The sequence below is a fragment of the Lithobates pipiens genome, unplaced genomic scaffold, assembly GCF_037356315.1.
Source record: "Lithobates pipiens isolate NorthernLeopardFrog02 unplaced genomic scaffold, aLitPip1_a1.2 Scaffold_22, whole genome shotgun sequence".
Classification (NCBI taxonomy): domain Eukaryota; kingdom Metazoa; phylum Chordata; class Amphibia; order Anura; family Ranidae; genus Lithobates; species Lithobates pipiens.
The window spans coordinates 28,425,476-28,448,461 of NW_027507784.1; the positions used below are offsets into that span (position 1 = coordinate 28,425,476).

At 42.0% G+C, this 22,986-nt stretch overlaps 2 protein-coding genes across 19 annotated transcripts in view; both read left to right on the forward strand.

Moving 5' to 3' along the window:
* The window catches only part of LOC143923499 (nuclear factor 7, brain-like), a 744,238-nt gene that overhangs the window by 94,442 nt on the left and 626,810 nt on the right, over window positions 1–22,986 (forward strand). The gene's annotated exons all lie outside the window — the stretch shown is intronic.
* Window positions 1–22,986, forward strand: part of LOC143923496 (nuclear factor 7, brain-like) — a 169,923-nt gene that overhangs the window by 28,594 nt on the left and 118,343 nt on the right. For 17 of the 18 annotated variants that reach the window (XM_077447199.1, XM_077447194.1, XM_077447200.1 and 14 more), the window contains exons 4-8: window positions 1,779–2,249; window positions 2,839–2,934; window positions 3,665–3,898; window positions 3,990–4,012; window positions 7,312–7,442. In XM_077447199.1, the coding sequence (XP_077303325.1) occupies window positions 1,779–2,249; window positions 2,839–2,934; window positions 3,665–3,898; window positions 3,990–4,012; window positions 7,312–7,442 (955 nt within the window). Of the gene's footprint in view, window positions 1–1,778; window positions 2,250–2,838; window positions 2,935–3,664; window positions 3,899–3,989; window positions 4,013–7,311; window positions 7,443–17,162; window positions 21,272–22,986 lie in introns of those variants that run through there. The other variant, XM_077447201.1, reaches the window with a different exon arrangement.

The following is a 22,986-nucleotide window of genomic DNA, read 5'->3' on the forward strand; positions in this document are numbered from 1 at the left end:
ACCGCATGAAACAGATCTACAAGTGAAATCTGCATTTATTTTTTTCATGCACTTATGGTGTGGTCTCTCTACTCGTACTTGCCCTCCAGTGAAGTATCTTGGTACTGTTAGGGCCTTTTCACACAAGATGTCCGATCAGGTGCCCCTGTCAGGTTTTTTCGGGCGGATCTGATCGGACCCGCCATTCACCCTTATGGGGCTGTGGATGTCAGCGCTGACAACTTCTGCTATCCATCCGATCCTGTCTGCCAAATCCAGACTGATGGAAAATAGGACCACCACCCATCTAGCAGATTGATTGAAAGATAAGACAGGCGCTCCGTTTTCATTCGATTTGTCTCCACTCTGCACAGTGAGCGGAGACTGACATGTCTTCCACCTGCTCAGCGGAGCGAATCCCCCGCTGAGAAAGCAAAGTCCATCCAACTGAGATGTCCCTGTAAAAGGGACCCCGACATTATTCCAATTCTCCTGATGTGCAAATTTTATTTGGGGAATTAAATTATATAATTTTAAGGCCTCATGCACACTGGTTTCTTGTAAATGCTGTTTATCCTGACAGGAGAAAATCTGTGTTATAAACTCGCCTAAGCTGCATTTATTTTTCAAACCAGTTTAGCAGAGTTTGGTGTTTGGGAGTTAGCCAGAATTTAAATTTTGTCCTGGCAATTGAAATAAACTGACGTGCTGAACACTCCTAACAATTTAGATAAGTGTAGTGTTTTTTTTATGCCCAAAAGCTCAAGTCTCGGGCCTTCCACCTGCTGCTCACAAAAATCTATTCTCATTCTGACCAATGAATGGGGGGGGGGGGGCACTCGGCAAACCACACTAGCTTGGCATCTCTATACCACTGACATGGATATTTTGTAGATAGGCAAATCCTATCCTCATATTGATGGTTCCAAATAACTACTGCAGTAGGGAACAGACACAAAAGATACGCTCAGCATCTTTCCAAATAACTGTTCTTTATGACACATTTGACATTTTTTTTTATACACATGATTACGTAGGTATCATATTAATATTACAATTGTACGTTTATGGTAACAAGGGACGTAACATCGGCAGGCTAATTCTAATAGGGACTTGAAAGAATGCAAACATGTACTGAAAACGTTATTAGTGCCGTGTGCAAAGTGAGGGCATTGTGCAATACGTATAAAATCGAATACAATTTTTATATACATAACTTAAAAATTTCCATTACACCACCAATCAAAACAAAGTGCTGCATACATGGTGTCCCCTGGGGATTATAGTGAGATTACTTTAACAAAGTCTGGCTGTGGATTGAACCAGCGAGGTTATTTTTAAAGTGAAACTTTAGTCAGAAAACGAAGTCCTGCTAGATGACTTCAGGCTGGCCTCTTTCTGATATAGCTATATGTAAAACTTTAAAAATAAGTACCTATACTGTTTAAGATCCAGTAATACGGTCTCGCTCTGCACATGCTCCATTTTTCAGCACTGTGCCTGAAATCGCAGCCACTAGAGGCCGATCGTTTAATGGTCTAAAGATTTTCTGCTGCTCACAGAGGCTCTGGGCTTCAGCAAAATGGTGGCCTCCAAAAAAAAAAAACAGGAACAATGCTGTTACAGCACACTCATTTTATTATGGTAGCATAATTCTTGTGGAATGTATGTACCTTGCTAAAGGACTTTTTTTATTTAATAAAGTTGATATGGTTAACTTTTCACTTTTAACCCAGAATTACAAAAAGGCTTGTATATCGCATATAACCTTTGTCATTCTTTTCTTCCTCTCCTCCTAGAAAATCAAAGTGGAGGTCCACGAAACTCCAGCGAACAGTTCTGTCGTGGCCTCTGAGGATTTTGCTGAGGAGTTGACCTGTCTGCTGTGCAAAGAGCTCTTTAAGGACCCCGTTGTGGTGGAATGCGGCCACAACTTCTGCCGCAACTGCATAGACAAGGCCTGGGAGGGTCAGGATTCCTTTACCTGCCTCGACTGTAAGGAAGTCATAACTGAGAAGAGATATACTAGCAACCGAGCCCTGGCCAACCTGGTGAAGAAGACTGCTGGGGTGTCTACTCCAACAACAACTCCGGCAAAGCCCATAGTGAAGGAGAAGGTTCAACCTCCTGAGAACTGTCATGTGCACGAGGAGAGGCTGAAACTTTTTTGTAAGGATGACGGAGACTTGGGATGTGTTATCTGCCGAGAGTCTCTGAAACATACCAACCACAACTTCCTTCCCATCCTGGATGCAATGGGTGTGTACAAGGTAAGATGCATTCTGGTACTAATATTCTTTAGATGTACTATATGGCCAAAAGTTTGTGAGCCTAACCATCAATCTTTGGGCTCAACCATGGGCTGTAATATAGAATTTCCATCTCCCTTTTAAAGGCTTTAATGGGGGTCAACTCTTCTGTGAAGGCTTTCCAAAAGACTTTGAAGTTCTTTTGGAAAGAACATTTGTGAGGTCAGGCATTGAATGAGACCTGGATGGTAATTGGCATATCCCAGTAGAGTTGAAATGCTCTGCAGGCCACCCGTGTCCCCAAATCCCCCAACCCCCCCCCACAGCAAATTGGTCAAATCAGATTTTTATGGAGCAGAGTTTGTGTACATGGGTGCAATCAGGCTGGAAAGTCCCTTCCTCCAAACCCTTTCCACAAGGTTGTCTAAAAGGTCTTTGTATGGTGTAGCATTAACTGTACCCTTCACTGGGAAACACCTGAGCTCAGTCATTTGAAGGGGTGTCCACATATTTTTGGCTATGTATTTTTTTTTTTTGAGATGGCCAGGTTTGATAGGTGTACTATTGTTGGTTGGCTAACCTGTTTAACTTGACATTTTGTTCTCTACAGACAGAGCTGTCTTCTATGGTAACTCCCCTGGAAGAGGCCTTGAAGGTGGCTGAACAGATGGCTAAAAAGCAAAACGAAAAGATTGACAAACACAGAGTAAGTAAAGGGACACCCTGGCATCGTGTGTGTGTGTATATATAGGTAGAAGTCAGGCATACGCACCTGTATGATGGCAAAACTTCCACTTTAACCACCAAGTTCACCTGCTTCCTGCCAAGGCCAATTTCAGCTTTCAGAGCTGTAACTCCTTGACAATTGAGCGATCATGCTACACTGTACCCATATGAAAATTTATCATTTTTTTGAGATTGCTTTCTTTTGGTCGTTTTTTATTTAACTTGTATTTTTGTTTTTTAATCCTCACTGGGTTATTTTTTGCTAAATCCCGATAACTGGCATTTCCTATTTACTCTGTGATCAGCTATGATTGGCTACAGCTAATCAAATGGTAAAGAGCCTATGTCGATGATGGCAAACATTGGAACCCCAGATGTTTTTGAACTAAATTTCCTATGATGCTCATTGCACTCTGCAGTGTAGTGGAGCATCATGGGAAATGTAGTTCCAAAACATCTGGGGGTGCCAAGGTTCTCCAACACTGGCCTGTGTCATAGCGCATCACTGATCACGGTAAAGAGCCTATTGCCACACGCCAAGAGTGAAAGGACATGACACCTTCCCAGAACAAGAGTGCCCCAGCCTGTCCATTTCACTATACGGCAGGCAGGAAGCAGTGAAACAATTAGGCATGCATGATGCAGGCTCCTAGCCAGTCTCTTTTTTTAGTTTTTTTACCCTGAACTGTAACACTTCTTGCCCTTTACAGAACAACATGAAGGAGTACCGGGAGCACATTGAGGCTGAATTTGTGAAGCTGCACAATTTCCTAAAGGAGCGAGAGGAGAAACTGCTGGGAAAACTCCAAACGGAGGGTGAAAGTCTGCTGTCAGAAATGGAGGAAAATATTGCCAAGATACAGGAGAATATAGACAGCATCAAAGAGAGCATTGCTATAGCCAGCGAAAAAATGAGCGACACAGACTCCATTTCTTTCTTGACTGTAAGTGTTGCAGCCACTTTGAATTGGAATGTTCGTTTGTCCTCTTTTGGATCTAACCATGATTTCTTATTTTATTTTTTATCCCCCACAGGATATCAAATCCTTCATTAAGAAGTAAGTGCTTTTTTTTTTTTTTTTTTTTTTTTTTTTCTCTCTCTCCTTCTGGTGTCTACTTCCTATTCTGTAAAAGTCTTGTATGTCCTTAAATATATCAATTAATTATTTAGGTAGACAGATTAGTGATATTTTTGCACCCATTTGCACTCCATGCAGTGCAGGTAGGTCATGGGTGGTTAGTGTTAATATTACATTTATATAGTGCTGTCAGTTTACACAGCGCTTTACACGTCTCAAATTTGTGTATACTGGGTCCAATTTAGACAGAAGCCAATTAAATTAACCTAACAGGATGGCTTTGGAGTGTGGGAGGAAACAGAAGTCCCTGGAGGAAATGCATTTGGCACAGGGAGAACATGCAAACTCCAGGCAGGTAGTGCCATGGTTGGGATTTGAACCGATGACCCCAGTGCTGCCAGGGGAAAGTACTAACCACTTAGCCGCTGTTCTGCCCATATACATAATGTCTTGGAAAATGTCACAGCACCCTGCCCCTCAAGAGCTCTCGGCTCTGATAAAAGCAGTGGGCTGGCTTTGGAAGGAGTTATGCAAATGCCAAAATATCCTGATGGGTGTCAGTCTGGAGGAGTTGGCATTCCTTGGCAGTCTGTGTTTTCATAGAGCTCCTTAACCACTTTAAGGACTAGCCTCGTTTTGAGATTTTGGTGTTTTCAAGTTTAAAAGTTTTTGTGGTAGAAAATTACTTGGAACCCCCAAACATTATATATATATATATATATAAATTTTTTTTTTTTTTCTAACACCCTAGAGAATAAAATGGCGGTCATTGCAATACTTTCACACGGTATTTGTGCAGCGGTCTTACAAGCGCACTTTATTTTTTTATATTTTTTGTTCTGAAAGATGTTACGCCGAGTAAATTGAGATCCAACATGTTCACACTTCAAAATTGCGCCCGCTCATGGAATGGCGTCAAACTTTTACCCTTAAAAAATCTCCATAGGCAATGTTTAAAAAATTCTACAGGTTGCATGTTTTGAGTTAGAGGCGGTCTACATCCACTAAAAACATTTTTGTTCAAAGCAAACTCCTCCCATGTGTCCATTTTGCTGAGAAATCACTTTGAACACCCCCTGGCATTTTTGGCTGCAGCTATCTAGGGCAAGGGCAGATGATTCATGTAGCATTTACTTCCTGGAATCCATCTGCCCTTGGCTCAGCAAACCCTGCCTTTTGAAGATGTTTGCATGACATTTGCCTAGGCCTGGAAACCAGGACGTAACTAAAGAGATGTGAGTTTTTTTTAAATAAGTGATCTACTTTCCTATTTACGAATGCTGACAGCATGGAGGTTGATGGTGATTCTCGTGTGTGTGTGTGTGTATATGTATGTGTGTATATATATATATATATATATATATATATATATATATATATATATATATATATATATATATATATATATATATATATATATATATATATGTATGTGTGTGTGTGTGTGTGTGTGTGTGTGTGTGTATGTATGTGTATATATATATACACACACACACACACACACACACACACACACACACACACACACACACACACACACACATATATTCTCTATCCACCCACTGTTTGTGGTGGGGCACCCTTTTTCTTATGTACAGTGCCTTGCGAAAGTATTCGGCCCCCTTGAACTTTTCAACCTTTTGCCACATTTCAGGCTTCAAACATAAAGATATAAAATTTTAATTTTTTGTGAAGAATCACCAACAAGTGGGACACAATTGTGAAGTGGAACGAAATTTATTGGATATTTTAAACTTTTTTAGCAAATATAAAAAACTGAAAAGTGGTGCGTGCAAATTTATTCGGCCCCTTTACTTTCAGTGCAGCAAACTCACTCCAGAAGTTCAGCGAGGATCTCTGAATGATCCAATGTTGTCCTAAATGACTGATGGTGATAAATAGAATCCACCTGTGTGTAATCAAGTCTCTGTATAAATGCACCTGTTCTGTGATAGTCTCAGGGTTCTGTTGAAAGCGCAGAGAGCATCATGAAGACCAAGGAACACACCAGGCAGGTCCGTAATACTGTTGCGGAGAAGTTTAAAGCCGGATTTGGATACAAAAAGATTTCCCAAGCTTTAAACATCCCAAGGAGCACTGTGCAAGCGATCATTTTGAAATGGAAGGAGTATCAGACCACTGCAAATCTACCAAGACCTGGCCGTCCCTCTAAACTTTCAACTCAGACAAGGAGAAGACTGATCAGAGATGCAGCCAAGAGGCCCATGATCACTCTGGATGAACTGCAGAGAACTACAGCTGAGGTGGGAGAGTCTGTCCATAGGACAACAATCAGTCGTACACTGCACAAATCTGCCCTTTATGGAAGAGTGGCAAGAAGAGAGCCATTTCTCAAATATATCCATAAAAAGTCTCGTCTAACGTTTGCCACAAGCCACCTGGGAGACACACCAAACATGTGGAAGAAGGTGCTCTGGTCAGATGAAACCAAAATCCAACTTTTTGCCCACAATGCAAAATGATATGTTTGGCGTAAAAGCAACACAGCTCATCACCCTCAACACACCATCCCCACTGTCAAACATGGTGGTGGCAGCATCATGGTTTGGGCCTGCTTTTCTTCAGCAGGGACAGGGAAGATGGTTAAAATTGAGGGGAAGATGGATGCAGCCAAATAAAGGACCATTCTGGATGAAAACCTGTTGGAGTCTGCAAAAGACCTGAAACTGGGACGGAGATTTATCTTCCAACAAGACAATGATCCCAAACATACAGCAAAATCTACAAAGGAATGGTTCACAAATAAACGTATCCAGGTGTTAGGCCAAGTCAGAGCCCAGACCTGAATCCAATCGAGAATCTGTGGAAAGAGCTGAAAACTGCTGTTCACAAACGCTCTCCATCCAACCTCACTGAGCTCGAGCTGTTTTGCAAGGAAGAATGGGCAAGAATTTCAGTCTCTCGATGTGCAAAACTGATAGAGACATACCCCAAGCCACTTGCAGCTGTTATCGCAGCAAAAGGTGGCTCTACAAAGTATTAACGCAAGGGGGCCGAATAATTTTGCACGCCCCACTTTTCATTTTTTTTTATTAGTTAAAAAAGTTTCAAAAATCCAATAGATTTCGTTCCACTTCACAATTGTGTCCCACTTGTTGGTGATTCTTCACAAAAAATAAAAAATTTATATCTTTGAAGCCTGAAATGTGGCAAAAGGTTGAAAAGTTCAAGGGGGCCGAATACTTTCGCAAGGCACTGTATATACCTACACTGGCTAACACCTTCTATAAAGCACCTTTCCCCTTTTTTTCTTCCAGGTGTCAGGATCAGCAGAAAGAGGCCTTGTCACCTGCGAACACCCTCATCGACAAGGAGCTGAGCCAAGAGGCTTACAAGGTGCCTATTCAGGCCTCGATGTGGGAGGACTTGAAGACTGCCGTTGCTCCAAGTAAGTTCCCCCCCCCCCCCCCTCCTTGATTATGGATGATCTTTTCACAAGTGAGCAGTATGCTGTGCTTACGGGTTGGGGGGGTCCTTAAACTGCAGTTTTGCTTTTGGTCAGACTGTGGTTAGTGGAGCCAAAAAAAGTCCTTTCTATGTTGGTAGGTGGGAGTAGCAAAATGGCTTGGCATCAGTGGGAGTAAAGATGTTTGGCCGTCAACCTCCCAAAGTCGTTGGTCCGTGGGCTAAAATATTGTCCCCTGCCTTAGTGACCAATGAGAGGAATCGTGCACCATAGTGTGGTGTTGGGGTTATGAAAGTCCCTTATTGGTGGTTACATTTCTGTATTTTCCGTGACCTGCTCTGCTTCTCTAATGGCTGGTTGACAACTGGAGGTCACTCCACCTGTGGTGCCCAAGATTAATTGCTGGGTGCTACGAAGTACTGTATTAACCACTGATGGTTTCCACTTTGCCTCAGTTTTATATGGCTAAACTAGGAAGCATCGGGTGGTCACATCGTATGTATAGGATTGAGAGCTTTTCCATATTACTGTTGGTTTATGCTACACCAGTGGTTCTCAACTTCACTCCTCAGGTACCCCCAATGGGCCATATTTTGGGAACTTCCATTAGATAAAATGGCTCTTATAAATACCATGTCATTGATATTGATTTAAAGCAGCTGTGTAAAGGAAAACATGGCCCATTGGGGGTGGTTGAGGAGTGAGGTTGAGATGCACTGCGCTACAATGTTTGAGGCCAGAATTAGATGCCTGGGTTGGAGTTGATCCCCCTCCGACCTCTTCTTCTATCCCATACCTGCCCCTATTGCAGTTAATATAAAAGTGGAGCTTTAGTCAGGAAATTAAGTCCTGCTAGATCACTATGTGCTGGTCCCTTTTGCAGGTATAGCTATGAAAAACTAAAACAATAGTGCTTATAGTATTTAAAATCCAGTAATACTCTCACCTTGCTCAGTTGCTTTGTTTTTTTTTTTTTTTTAAGCCACTTTGCTGAAAATGTAAGAGGCTGATCTGCTAACAGCCTAAAGATTTACTGCTGCTCAGGGCCTCTGGGTTTCAGCATAATGGCTGCTTCCAGCATAAGGAAACTAAAGCTATGCTAGAGGCAATTTACAGCACACGCTAATTTTGATAGCATCATTACTATGCAATGTATGTTTCTTGCTTAAGAACATTATCAAATCGTAATGAATAAAGTTCCACTTTAACCTTTTTTTTGAGTTGCTTTAAGAATCTAAACACTATGGACCCCCTCCCCAGAAATGGTCACATAAACTCGACTTGGCATGCAATGTATTTATGTACTTGTATTGAAATGTGATTGCCTCATACATATGACATACAAAAAGTCTGAATAATGTAAACTATCTTCACTAAAAACCTCACTCCTTTTCATGAAAAGACAACTTTACAAAAATAATTTGCACAAGAGGATTGTATTTCAAACAATTTATTTTTTTTTAATTCTTCAATCTACTATGACTAGAAAATGAGAATTACCACTTGCTCTTATGGAGTGGCACAAGATACCAGCTGTACAGAGAACGATGATGCAAATTTAAATGTTAAACATGGGCCAACGAGTCGAGATGCTTGGCGATCTGTGCTATAAGCAGTGACGGTGCTTTATTTTAGAATTTCATTCAGTAGTAAGCACTCATTCACGCTGAACACGGCTTTGAAATTGTGCAACTTCATCTGAACTCGCAAAATTCCGTAGCCGTATTTCAGTCTGACTTCAGGGGGTGTCACGTAAAAGACCTCCTATATGCGGGTTCATGCAGATGTCCAATGAAGTCGCCAAAAATAGTGCAGGCTCTACTTTTGGAAATTGGTGTTGAGTTGCGCTGATTTGGTCGCTCCCATTGCCGGTGTTCTGTCAAAACGGCCAACTTGACAATCTCCGACTACGTCCCTTCCGGTGACTCTCCCCAGCATCGGTAATTGGAGATTTGGACGAGTTTGCTGTTTTGACACAACACCGGCAGCTTTATACACTGCGGTACACAATATAAATGGACGTTGTTAGTCCGCCCGCTAGCAACATGGCCGCCTGCAAGTTGGTGACTACTTTTTCCTCAGCTGATGTTCTGCCAAAACAGCCGACTCATTGTGTACCGTAGTGTATACGCTGCCGGTGGTGTCAGAACAGCCAACTCGTCGATCTCCATTTACTGATGCTGGAAAGTCACCGGTGACGTGGTTGAAGATTTCAAAGAGTTGGCTATTTTGACGCAACACTGGTGTTCTGTTAAGGTGCATGCCTAGGACTTTTGCAGATCGGCTGGAGTGTCGTGACCAGGGTGCAAGCGCACATCGTAGGAGGCTTCTCGATGGGAGATATATCGTGGCCAAAATTGAAACCTATACAAATGGGGAAGACCATAGTGCTCATTGTCTCGCGGTTGCAAAGCAGCTTTACGGTGTGCTGATGGTCTGGTTTTGTCTGTGTTACAGGGCGGTTTGCAACCCGGAGAAAACCAGTTAACGGTCTCTAGCCGCCCTCCAGCAGCAGCAAGGAATAATCTTAGAACTACTGTCTCCCCTGCTGTTTGTATAGGTTTAAATTGTGCCTGTGAAATGGTATCTCCCATTGAGTTACCCCCTACGATGTGCACATGCACCCTGGTTATGTCAGCCCAGCTAATCAGCAAATCGGCTGTTGTGCTGTTCCGTACGGCTCATGCACAATACATCCCGGGCACTATTCGATGGGGGGGCACCTCTTGTCAGAACACTGGCAATAGGCTGCAACTTGCACCTGTTAAATTCTGCAGATGGGAACGGGGATAAACCATTGATTGTGGGGGGGGGGGGGGGGGGGGGTCTGTACAGTGAATGCAAATGTTTTTTTTTTTATCAGACCTTCATGGACCCACCAAAAACCCATCCATGGACCCCAGGTTTAAGAACTTCTTCCTTGCAATAAATCTGCCACCTTATTCAGCCTTGGTCACCACTTGCTGCTTTTAAAGTATATCAGTCACCCTATTAAAAACAAGCCAAATGGGACCTCAATGATTGCCTATTCCCTAGTTTTTATTTAAAATCACCAGAAGTTTTTTTTACTTTGTATTTATGCTCATATCTGCCCTTACCTCTCGGTGTATGTCTCTTCCGTGATGAGCAGATATTTCGCCCTGCTCTGTCAGGATAATAAAAGTGAGGGAGGTGGGAGCAGGAGCTGTATTTGCAAGTCAGCACTTGGCTGTTGTCAGAGCTCACACTTAACCGTGCATGCGCACTTGATGAAGAGTGCAATGTACAGACACTTGGTGTATACTTAAAGCTGAACTCCGGTCACAAAACATAACTTTAAATATTCCTTAGTAACCAGTAAAGAGATAAATCCACTTTGAGCACCAAAATGACTCGGCATACTCCGATATGACCTTGGAAAAATAGCAGTGAGCTTTGCTGTTGGAAGGGACCCGGGGTAATCCACCCACTATACAGGACCAACCCTACAAAAGGGGAGAGTAGCCATGACCTCTGCACAAAGGCAAGGTTTCACACAGGATTACTGCAGAGATCTGGAAAAAAATGCACAAAGTATACCAGGCTTCTAGTTAATACACATGAACATTTACACAATATTTGCTCATGCCGGAGTTCAGCTTTAATGAAACGGTTCAGCTATCCAGGTGTGGCCAACACTTGGGTGATCAGGGATTTCAGTAGCAGCTGAAGAGCATTGGCATGGACCTCCGGTGATGATCGGGAGCAAGGCAAGATCATCAGGTAATTTAACCACTTAAGCTAAGAATATTATCACTGCATTTTTTATTGGAATGTTGCAGTAGAATTTTTTATTTTATTTTTTGCCTGAAGAAACCTTTTAAACTGGTTGTGAATCCTTACATATGTCAAGTAATATGACTGGGCTGAGGTGACGCACAGAGATTAAACCAATCCTCCTACATAAGTTGTACCTGTTTATTCTCAGCCCTTGTTTCTCTGTGGTTTTTCAAAGTACATAATAAACCAAGAACAGCTTTCTGCTGCAGGGGGCAGGGATCTGATGCCAAACACTGCAGAGCAAGGAGCTGAGTGTAATCTGAGACCCGAACGGAAGGAATGGACACAGTCCTCTCTACAGTCTCCTAGAGAAACATGCACAACTGAGTCTGTCGATCACCTACTGGGTGCCGGGGGAGGGGACGGTGCTGTCTCCCATGATTCCCTCTTGTTCAACTATCAGGGACTCATGCAGATAGTAAAAGGAAGGAGCGAGCAGACAGATATCACACTAAGGGCTTTGGATTGAGACTAGTGCACACTAGAGGGATTTATTTTATTTTTTTCCATTTCAGAGAATTACAACCACTCTGTAGTAATATGACCAGGTGGATGCTGTTATATCCCGGGTGGACGTCCTATGATGTTGTCCCACTCGTGTGCCTCATGAGCACAGGTCGTTGTACACAATGACTCGGTTATTCATAGCCATTGTGTACGATTGTGATTTCTGGTCAGTCATCACATGGTACAGGACCAATCACAACAGTCCTTTACCATATGATGGCTGTGTCCAATCACAGTAGTACACAATGGCACAGGAATACATGCAAAGTAAAAATTGTTTTAGTGTTGGCCACTGTATTGCCTATCCTAGTGTGGAAAAAATCCAGATCGGCTCCCTAGAGCAGCAGAGTGTCATGGTGACACTGTTCTGACGTTTTTTTTTTTTTTTTTTTACGTACAGTCACGTTAGGCTTCCTAATAACCACCACACCAGTCATGGTAAAACTACTCCTCTGGCCGTATGTGTAATAAACAAAACATACTTTTATTTAGTTTCAATCGTTTTTTTTATTTCTAGAAAAACAAAAGATAATTTTGGTAGAGCAGCGAACAATCCTCACACGCTCCCGGCATGTAACAAGAGACATATAAATGTGAGGCTTAATGTGGAACTAGTAAAGACCAGAACGCACAGGTTAGGTCTGACATGAGGCCCCTCTACACACTAACTTGTGTATAAGGGAGGACAGTAACTGATTATAAACTACATATAAAGCATTTGAACATCATAAACTGTGGCAACGGTCAATCATGCATGTGAGAAATGGCATGATCGCGGCTGGACAACATTACTAAGACAGACATAACCACAATAAATTGGTAGAGGTGGCAATGGTGCCTCTTGCCCATATTGTGTGATAAGGCACATACAACTCTCAAACAGTACAACCCCATGTGGGGACCATCTTCCCAATAATATATACCCAGCCAGTGTCTGGGTTGAGAGGAGAAAGAAGCTAGAGGGCTATGGAAACACGATGCCAAAGTTTGCACATGACTAAAGGGGAAAGAAGAATAGAAAGGGTGAATCCATCTGGGAACTGTTGGTCGTCTAGGTAAACAGCTCTTATGTATCAGGGACCTGTAAATGGGTAAGCCAGGGCGACCATATTTTATTGAAAAGGGGGTTGTTTTCACGCAGAATGCTTGCTATCTTTTCAGCATGTTCCATACAAGTTTACGTTTCATTAATGCAATATCTATAACTGTTCTTTTCCATACTGTGACAATGGCAAATTTGGCCTCTAGGAAGATAAAGTATATTAACGTCTGGGTATGTTGAACATTTTCCCACTGGTTCAGTAGGGCAAAAGTCATGTTTTTAACAATGTTAACCATGGTGACAGAAAATATAAATTTGTGAACCCTCATCCAAACAAACACAAATGTAATTTTATTTCATTTCTTAATTTTACAAAAGTGACAATTACAAACTCGTGCCTCTTGCTAAATACCTTGGACTATCTACTTTACGAAAAGGGGTAATTTTGGGGGATCCTTGTACTATCCTGGCATTTTTGGGCCTGAAAAAAGGATAGGCTTGTCAGTACATGAGGACTTGTACATTTTCAAATATGTATTGCATGGTTTTGTGGGCTCTCACAGACTAATATACATTGATTTCGGTTATTTTTACTAAAGCAATGGAGCAGAATAAATTTTAGCTTAAATTTAAGAAAAACCGTATTGCAAAATTGAAATGAAATTTTTTTTTTTCATGTTGTTTTTTATATAGGAATCCCATTTGTGATTAAATACCACTAAGAAAGCTATATCTGTGTCCAAAAAAGTCATATGGGTACAGTGTTGCATGGCTGGGTAATTGTCATTTAAAGTGCAGCAGCGCTCAAAATTGTTCTGGGCAGGAAGGGGGGCGAAAGGGTTTGGTATTGGTCAGGAATTTGTTTTTGTACCCATGTCGTCTTATTAAATGTCGTGTTTTTTTTTTTTTTTCTCTCTACCCCCTGGACTGTGTGGGTTGGTCCAAAGTCCATTTTGAGACATTTCATCAGTTGGTAAAGGCTCCTTTTGTGTGTTAAAGATATTTTTGTAATACCCTCGGTTTGTACGGAGTGACCAGATAGAGCTGCACGATTAATCGCTAAGAATTAAAATCGCAATCTTTTTTTTTTTTTTTTTCCCCTTCCCGACCTTCAAAACAGCATGTCACAATTCTTTCTAACAAGTGCAGAGAGTTCTCACAGCTGGAAAAAAATCCAGGTGGCCTGCCAAGTTTTCTCACACATGTAGAAACAAAGTATCTTTTCGTTCTTTCAGCAGTGTAAAGGAAGTTTAACCATTTAAAGACAACCTTTTCTGACATTTTCTGCTTAAAGTAAAACATTATTTTCTGCTAGAAAATTACTTGAACACCCAAACATGAAATTTTTTTTTTTCCAGCAGAGACCCTAGAGATAAAAATAGTTGGTTGCAATATTTTGTCACACTGTATTTGCACAGCGACCTTTAACGCAATTTAAAAAAAAATACACTTTAATGAATTAAAAACAAAACAGTAAAGTTAGCCCAATTTTGTATAATCTGAAAGATGTTACACCGTGAGAATCATGATCTTTATTCTAAACAAAAAAAAATCATGATTCTGATCAGCCAAAATCGTGCAGCTCTATGTTCAGATTTGTGTAGTGAGAAGTTGTTCTGCAGTCAGAAGAATTTCAGAGGCCATTTCTCTGGAGTCAGATGAGTATTTAAATGGTTTTATTATATCTTTTTATTAATGACATAGTAGCATGTTGAAGGTACCAGTGCACCCACTTTTTGATTGCAACCCCAAACAAAGGTGGAGCATGTGCTTATATGTGCCCTACGGGCTTCTGACATTGCTTGGCTTTTACTTTGGAAAGCACAGCATGCCTGAGTGATGAAATAATATGGATATGCCAAGTGTTAAATATTTTGTGTTTCCCATAGTGTATGTTGTAAAAATTGTAAATTCATTTATTTTACTTTTGCATTAAAGCTGAAATCCAGGCACAAAAAAAGTATTCAGTTATACTCCAATAACCTCAAAGCCTATAAATCCACTGTGTAAAGGCACTGCATTGCCTTTACATACCTAGATTTTTTACCTTTTTAGAACTAGTGGTGTTATTACTGTACTGTACAAAGTGTCTGCTGAGAGCAGAGCTGTCGGAGGGACCCAGCAGGCTTCCTGCAGAAAAACCACCGGGGTAGGTGGAGACCAGAGCAGTCTCCCTGCACTAGGAGAGACCAGCAGTGACTGGTCCCTCCCTGGCAACATTTGTTTCACACAGTATTAATGCACAGATATGAGAGAAATACACAATGGGTACCAAGATTAAAGTAAGAACACATTTCATTGAAAGAATATTTAAATTCAGCTGAAAACAACTTTTGGTTAAAGGGGTTGCAAACTTTTTTTTTTTTTTATTTTAAACCTACTTACCTCCACTGTGCAGTTCATTTTGCCCTGATCTTCAACTTTTGGGGTCCCCAAAAGGCGCTCGCTACTCCTCCCCCTCATTGGAAAACCCCCAGGAGAAGCACTCTCCCTGGGGGGGGAGGGGGGGTGTTACCAATGCGGGTGTGCTCCCAGGTCCAGTATTTACATCCATAGACACAGAATGCCAGACTTTTGTCCTGCATCATTGGATTTGACAGCAGCGGGAGCCAATGGCCACCCTGCTTTCAATCAAGAGCCGAGACCCCAGCCAAAGGGTTTGCGCATCTACCGACTGAATGAAAATGGGCTCAGTAATACTCGGGCGGGTGGGGGGGGGGGGGGGGTGGCTGGTCAGTAACATTAATATTAAGGTGAAAAAACATGAGGGTGTACAATCCCTTTTTAAGCAAAAAATAAAAAATTTCCCCTCTCATCTATGTTCATTACAGTGATTTTAACAAACTATTGCAGATTCCTACCTTTTACTATTCTGAAGAAATAGCAGTTTGTGTCTATGTGCATTGGGAATCTCTCTGAAATGTACTTTTATAATTTTCAGCTGCTGCATCTCCAGAGCTCTAATGGGGAAAGTGACAGGGTCTTCATCCCTTTAAACAATATTTCCCTTTGAGAGTATATCGCCAAAACTGAAATTCCTATTGCAAGGCATGCCCAAAGTCCGACTTGTATCTTATGGCAAAATCAGCAAACCAATTGCACAAGCGGGAAATTGCATTTGGGGGGGCGCAATGTTATACAGCAGGGGTCTCCGATCTTTCTAAGCCAAGGGCCGGTTTACTGTCCTTTAGACTTTTTGGGGGCAGATCTGTGCCCAATGGGAGTAGAAAGGGCCCCAGTGGGGGGAAAAAGACCATACCCCATCTTTGGTGTCGGCAAGATGAATTGTGCCCTATCGTTGGTGTCATTGGGAAGAATTGCTTACTGTCATTGGGCCCAATTGGTGTTAAGAGGAATTGTACTCCTTCATTGGGTTTGTGGGGGCCTTATGCCCCAAGGGCCATATCCTCAGATGAAATGGTGCCCCAAGGGCTGGATAAAAGTAAGCATAAGGCTGCATCTAGCGACCACTGTTGTACAGAATTTATAGAATGCTTACAGTTTGCAAAACGCCTCTCGAAATAAGACATGATTATGAATAAAGGCAAAAGGGTTAGGAGGTTACAACATTAAAGGGGATGGGCAGCTGTCTGGGGATAAAGGTTAGGGGCTCTTTGTTGTGGGAGCTTACAACATTAATGGGGGTTGGGTATCTGTCTTGGGAGTAGTTGGAGTAAGTAAAATTGAATTTGTCGGGTAGAGGAGATGAGCTTCCATTAAGAAATTGAATTTTGATATTCCGCATTAAGCCAGGCAATATATAGGATAGTCAGACAAATTGGGGTAGGCAGCCTCAAAGGATAGGATAGGCTCTTGAAGTCCTGTAGTTTGGACATTGGAGGTGACAAGTAAGGTGGGCAGCAGGCAGCCTTAAGAGGTGTGAAGAATATGGGTGATCTATTGAGACAAGTGAGGGGTTGAAAATTAGTTTTGTTAGGTTGTGGTGGGGGCGGTTTTCTCTGAAGTGGTGAGTTTTCCTCTATTTGATAAAGGCAGACAAAGTAGGTGGTTTTGAGTTGCCTTTGCAGCACAGACAAGCTGACCTAGCAAGAAAGGCAATGCATTTTTTTTTTATATAAATTGTAAGGCAGGCTACCCCATGTTAGTGAGGAGTCCTTTCACTCTGCAGTCTGCTGCTCAGGTCAGTTTCTCAGTTAACACCATAACAGGTGCTGAGAAGGCCCTCCTTACCTGGTTGACACCTGCCGAATATGCATGCTGTAAATGAAATATTTAAATATTTTCATATTTGCCCAAATAAAGTAAAAAAAATATGTATCTGCCCAACATCGAAAAATATACATTAATTTCTCTGGTTCTAGTACACAGTAAACTTATCTAATTCTTCATTACAGAAGCTAAGCAGATTTGGATCATCGGGAACTCTGTCATAAGCTGGGCTGCTCAGAGAGCCAAGGCTTGCTCTTTTGGCAAGGACCTCGGATTCGAAGATAAAAACTTTACCGTTTGCTGGATGGGCAAGGCTATTCTGCAGTGGCGCGATTTGCTATCGGAGCTTAGTCAGACAATGGCCATATTAGGAATGCCGAGCGTGATAATCATTCACATGGGGGGCAATGATCTGGAGCATTTAAGCTGTTTCAAGCTGGTTAACTCTGTGAGAAACGACTTTTCTCAGCTCTGTAAGCAGTACCCGGACATAAAGTTTGTGTGGTCGGAAGTCCTCCCCAGGTTGTCGTGGACGATGACACCTCTGGATAAGACCAGATTGAAGTTCAACAGTATGGTCTCAAGGATCGCGGACGAGTGCGGCTTCGGGGTGATTACGCATGAAGGCATTGAGCAAAGGTTCACCTCCTACAGGAAGAAAACCGGTAATGGCATTGCTGGCGTGGAGCTGGACATCTTCAACACAAAAATCAAAGACTATTTGAGCAAGACCATCTGTGATTTGAAGTAGCAGATTTGGTTTAGCCTATCTGTTATTACTGTGATGTGTATTCATAGTAAACGTTCATTAAACAAGTCGTTTCAATTCATTTGCGGAGCGTTTATACACTATTTGGCCAAAAGCATCCGGACTCCTTCCTTTTTTTTTTTTTTTTGAAGCTTCTCATTACAAAAACCAGAGCTAAAATTGTCTATTCCTTTGCTGCTATAGCGGTTCCTACTTTTGTTTTTTAGATGTTGAACAAACAAATGAAATTGTGGCCCCAACAAATTCTAATGCACCATCCACATAAATTGGCCTCTACCCCCCCCCGATAAATATGATGATACTTGTGTAACATGTAGTTCATAAAATGTTCATAAGGTGTTCACAAAAATCCCATAGGAAGGGTTTTGCACTTCAGTAGGCAGCTCCACCTGAGACATAGACCCGTCTCTAATTGCAAAATAGAACACGACGGCGGCCAGCTAAGTGCAGCATCAATATGGTGAGCAACCAGTCCGTCCCAGATGTGATGTCACATCCTGCCCTTTGTTCCACAGTGGCTCTTCTCGCTTCCTGAATCATTGGTCATCTCACTGAGCACGCGCTGTTCACTGTCACAAGCTGCTCTTTATGGTGGACGACCTCCACCTAATGTGGCATGGCTGTAGATGAGCCCTTTGATTTTATGTTTGACTTTGTATTTGGCTTTTTAATTGTAATAACCCCATTAGTGCTCCGTTTAGCTGGCGCCCCTTGTGTTCTGTTTAGAGGTTGTCAGGATTTGCTCCCTTTCACAAGATTAGCATGGTTTGGGTGAGCGATTGGCTGCAAGTTTTCAGTTAACAGCATTTCCCCTCCTGCCTCCCCTAACAAAAAAGGCATTGAAAGGTGTTATCCTATATGGTGGCACCATATCAAAAGTTGCCTTGCTCTTCCACAGGCCATTCTGAAAGCCTTTGTTTGAAGATCAATAGGCCAATTCCCTTCACAAGGAGGGGTGTCCGGATGTTTTTGGCTGTATAGTGTATGCTTACAACAGTTATTAGGTTACTAGTTTAAAATTGTTAGCTGAGCGCACTTCAGCTATATCTACATGAAAAGCTGAAGACCTGATCTGGTAGAATGATCTTCAGGAGTGCCTCGTTTTTTTATTTTATTTTTTTTGCGTGAATTTTATTGTTTTACAAAGGTGTGTAGTGGTGTAACAGATTATACAACAAACTGAAGGCAAACCCAAACATGGGGTATCAAAAAGTTGTGGTAATTGGGGGATAGCTTAAAAAGTTTGCAATTGTGACAAAAAATATAGTAGAGATATATAGCAGCCCATGGTAGGGTCTCCAAGCAATGCAAATAAAAGCATGTCTTCAAGGTTTCTAAAACTGTTTACGTTCATATAGACAAAGGTATGCTTAGTTTTTTGGAGACCATATTGGTGGTTATTGGGTTATTTGTACCGCCTCATGAATTATGAATGGAAGGATAGAAAGGGTGGTTGACCAAGGAGGAGAAACTAGGGTTGGAGTTAATGATGGGGTGGCCAGCCTTGGAAGAAAAGGTGGAGGAAGCCGTAGGAACTAACCAGAGGGGAGGTCTAGATTTCACAAATGCCGATTTGACCAAGAGGACCATATTTTGAGTAATGCAGCCACCACGTTTTAATTTGGTAAGCTGCATTATTACATTTTTGGGTTTATTACCACTTTAATTGTGAACTTGAAATTCCTTGAAGAAAACTATTTTGTTACTGGCTTCTGCCTTGTAAATGCTTGCTCATTCCAGTCACTTCAGTCTTCCTGTGTGCTGAGTAACCGAGTCTGTCTGTTATAATCACCAAGATAAATGGGGTGCAGCACAATTTGCCACAAGTTTAATAATGTTTGTTGAATTGGGGAACACGTTTCATGGCTTCTAAATGCCCATCCATCAGGGCTTTGGTTTATTGATTTAGAAAGAATAAGCAAGAGAACAGTTAGGGGTAGGAACATCTTTATTGTAGCCATTGCTATAGTCACATGACACCTCTCCTACTACAACCTCATCCAGGTTGTAGCTGGGCAAATCAAATCAGAAAATTACACTTCGGGGATTTTCCATACAGTTGCCCTGGTTAGGAAGAAATTATTCATTTTGATAAATGAGAGCTGACTTTAGACTGAGGCCGTAGTTAACGGTAAATTACTTGCGTTGTGTAGAATTATTATTTTTTTTCTTTTGAGATGTTTTGTTTTGGGAAATCCTTTTTATATCGACTCTGAATGAAGAGTTTAAATGTTAGTGTTGGTGCGAATTGCATTGGTCCTAACTACTGAGTGAGCTTTCTGATGACATTTGATACAAGTTGGTGTTTATATAGCATAATTATTGGCCACTTAAAGTCTGTTTTAAATATACTTTTGGATGTTTGAAGTACAGAAACATACCTGTTTATCATGCTAGAAACCCAGTGAGCTGATCACTTCCTGTGCTGCACTCTTTCAGTTACATTGTTCCTGGTTTCTGTAGACTGGAAAACTTCTCACCTCTGTTATGAAAAAAGAGCAAAGGGGAGTTCTTCTGTAGTCCTAGGGCAGTGATGGCGAACCTTGACACCCCAGATGTTTTGGAACTACATTTCCCATGATGCTCTGGCACTCTGCAGTGTAGTGGAGCATCATGGGAAATGTAGTTCCAAAACATCTGGGGTGCCAAGGTTCGCCATCACTGTCCTAGGGTGACCATGTAGCATCTTTATAGATACAATACTGTGAACACTGACACCCTAAGACAGGAAGTGTCATTTACAGGTTCACTGGGGGGGGGGGGAGCTTGGCGGGAAAAGTGTATCCATCACATCTGAGAAATAATTTGCAACATAAATTTTTTTATTTACTTCGATACACATTTAAGCTCCACAGTTCAAAGAATTAAATTTACGGAGACTTAAATGCTATCTTTCTGACAATAGCGTTATAGCATGTAGCTGGACTTGAGCGCTCAGCCCTATCCTGTATGTGTTTTAAAGGAAAACTTTACTTACAAGAACTATGGAGGTTGTCCTTTTTTTTTTTTTTTTTTTTAAACCATCTGCAATATTTTGAGATCTGAAACCAAGCATGCAGAGCTTGGAGGGTCAGACTGCTGTTGGAGGTTTTATACCTTTTTAATGTAGAGTAGGATGTCAGCAGGCAGAGCGTTGAATCGGCATGACAGAAATTCTGCTCTTTCCCCCTCTTGATGCTGCAAGACTGCAAAGTGTTTGGGTTTGTGGCGGGAGGGCCGAAGGATAACTATGGCATTGGGAAAGTGCTCACAGTTGTGACTGAATATTGAAATGGAAAGATTTTAGGGCTGAAGCTCAGCACGTGAGATAAGTGTGTATACCTAATCATTTTAGTTCATATGGCATGATGTAGTGGTCTTTGTTTTTTGCTTTTGTTCAGTAAAGTTTTTTTTTGCTTTCACATTGTCATCTAGTATTGCATAAGTACAAATATACAATTTACCTTCAATGCAGATTGAACTTTATGTGATTTTTGTTTGCATGTTGTGAAGCTTGTTTAATAAAAATCTGTTTCTTTAACACCCCATAGTTGTAACGTGTTTTCATTCATCTTGCACAGGGATCTCCAAACTTTGGCCCTCCAGCTGTTGCGGACTACACATCCCATGATGCACTGTAGAACTGACATTCAGACGTTACTAGGCATGATGGGAATTGTAGTTCTGGAACAACTGGAGGGCCGTAGTATCGAGACCCTTGATCTTACCTAGGGGGACCATGTCCTTTGGGAACAGGTTTTCAGGTTGCTTAACCTATTGTGGCTCTGCGGTGACAAAGGAATGTGTTTTCAGACACCGTCATGTTGCATATATGCGTCACTGGACCGCCAATGCTTTCTGTGCTGAGAGCATGCTTGCTCTGCACTCCCAACACAGACTGAGCTGTCGGACACCTTTCGATCCCTGCTAATGGTCGGTAGCCGGCAGAACTGGCTCCCGATCACGTGACAGCTAATCAGTGGTCGCATGATCGCTGATCCTTCCTGTCCCCTGGCTTTCAGAACTTTTTTAAAGGGATGTCTTGTCAGGTGGGGAAGGGGTTAAAACACGGATGCCGATTTTTACTCAAGTTCTTCCATGTATTTTAAATGGTCATCTTGAAGCAGCGCTCAACTCTCCTAGAGTGCCAGCTTTAGCCTCCATTTAGCTCTGCAGTTGCCATGATGCTGCACGTCATTAGCCATTCCATGTCTGGAAAGATCCATTGAAATCACATCTGTAAGCACACTGGCAACTGACAATTCACCAGAGGCATGGCAACTGAAAACCCTGCAGAAGACACCAATGTTATGTTTGCTCTATTAGTATTTACTGAACTTTTCTAATTCATTTTTTTTTTTTTTTCGAGCACCGCTAAATCGGTGGGTTTATTTCCACCATAAAGCATAGTTTTGGAAAACGCAGAGAGGGATAAGAACAAGTCATGGTTCTATTGCCTGTGCCCCTTCTGGGGAGATAATCAACCTTCTCTATTGGTCTTGTTTGCCATTCTAATCAAAAGTGAAAAACTCCCAAAATTTGGTTTGTTCCCAGAACAGAAGTAATGGGGAAATCTTCCACTAGTTCTGGTGACATCCCAGGGATTTCCCCACTTCCGGTTTGGCTGTGGGACAGGAAGGGAGGGGAAATTTCCCTAGTAGAAAAACAGACTTGGGAGGGCACTAAAAATGTGTTAAAGTTGGTGCTGCTAAAGGTAACTTTGTAATTTAAAAAAAAAAGTTGTATACTCCTGCTCTGTGCAGTGGTTTTGCACAGATCAGCCCAAAATCTGTCCTCCTGGGATACCCTGCTGGCAATCTTGGCTCCTCTGTGTGCCCCCATGGCAAGCTACCTGCTATGGGCGTGCAGTTTGTGCCCGCTCCGTAGTGGTGTGTCTATGGAGCAGAGCTTGGCCTCGCACCCGTTTCCTCCTCACTGCATTTGACAGCAGCAGGAGCTAGTGGCTCCTACTGCTGCCTGAGTCCCTGTGTCAAGAGGAAGAGGGGAGAAGAGATGCAGCTTTGGCACAGCACTAAATCTCTTCTCCCATCTTCCCCTTCACACAGGCAAGGAGGACAAAAAGCCATGAAAACTTTTTTTTACCTTCATGCAGGAAAATGCATGAAGTTGAAATCGTGTTTTGGATTTAAAACCACTTAAAGGGGGGTCGGGTATTTTTGGAAGTGAACAGTCAGTGTTCCAGGTTCATCCCACAGTGCTTTAGTTAGGATAACCGGCTCTGTTCTGTTTTTCTGATGTTT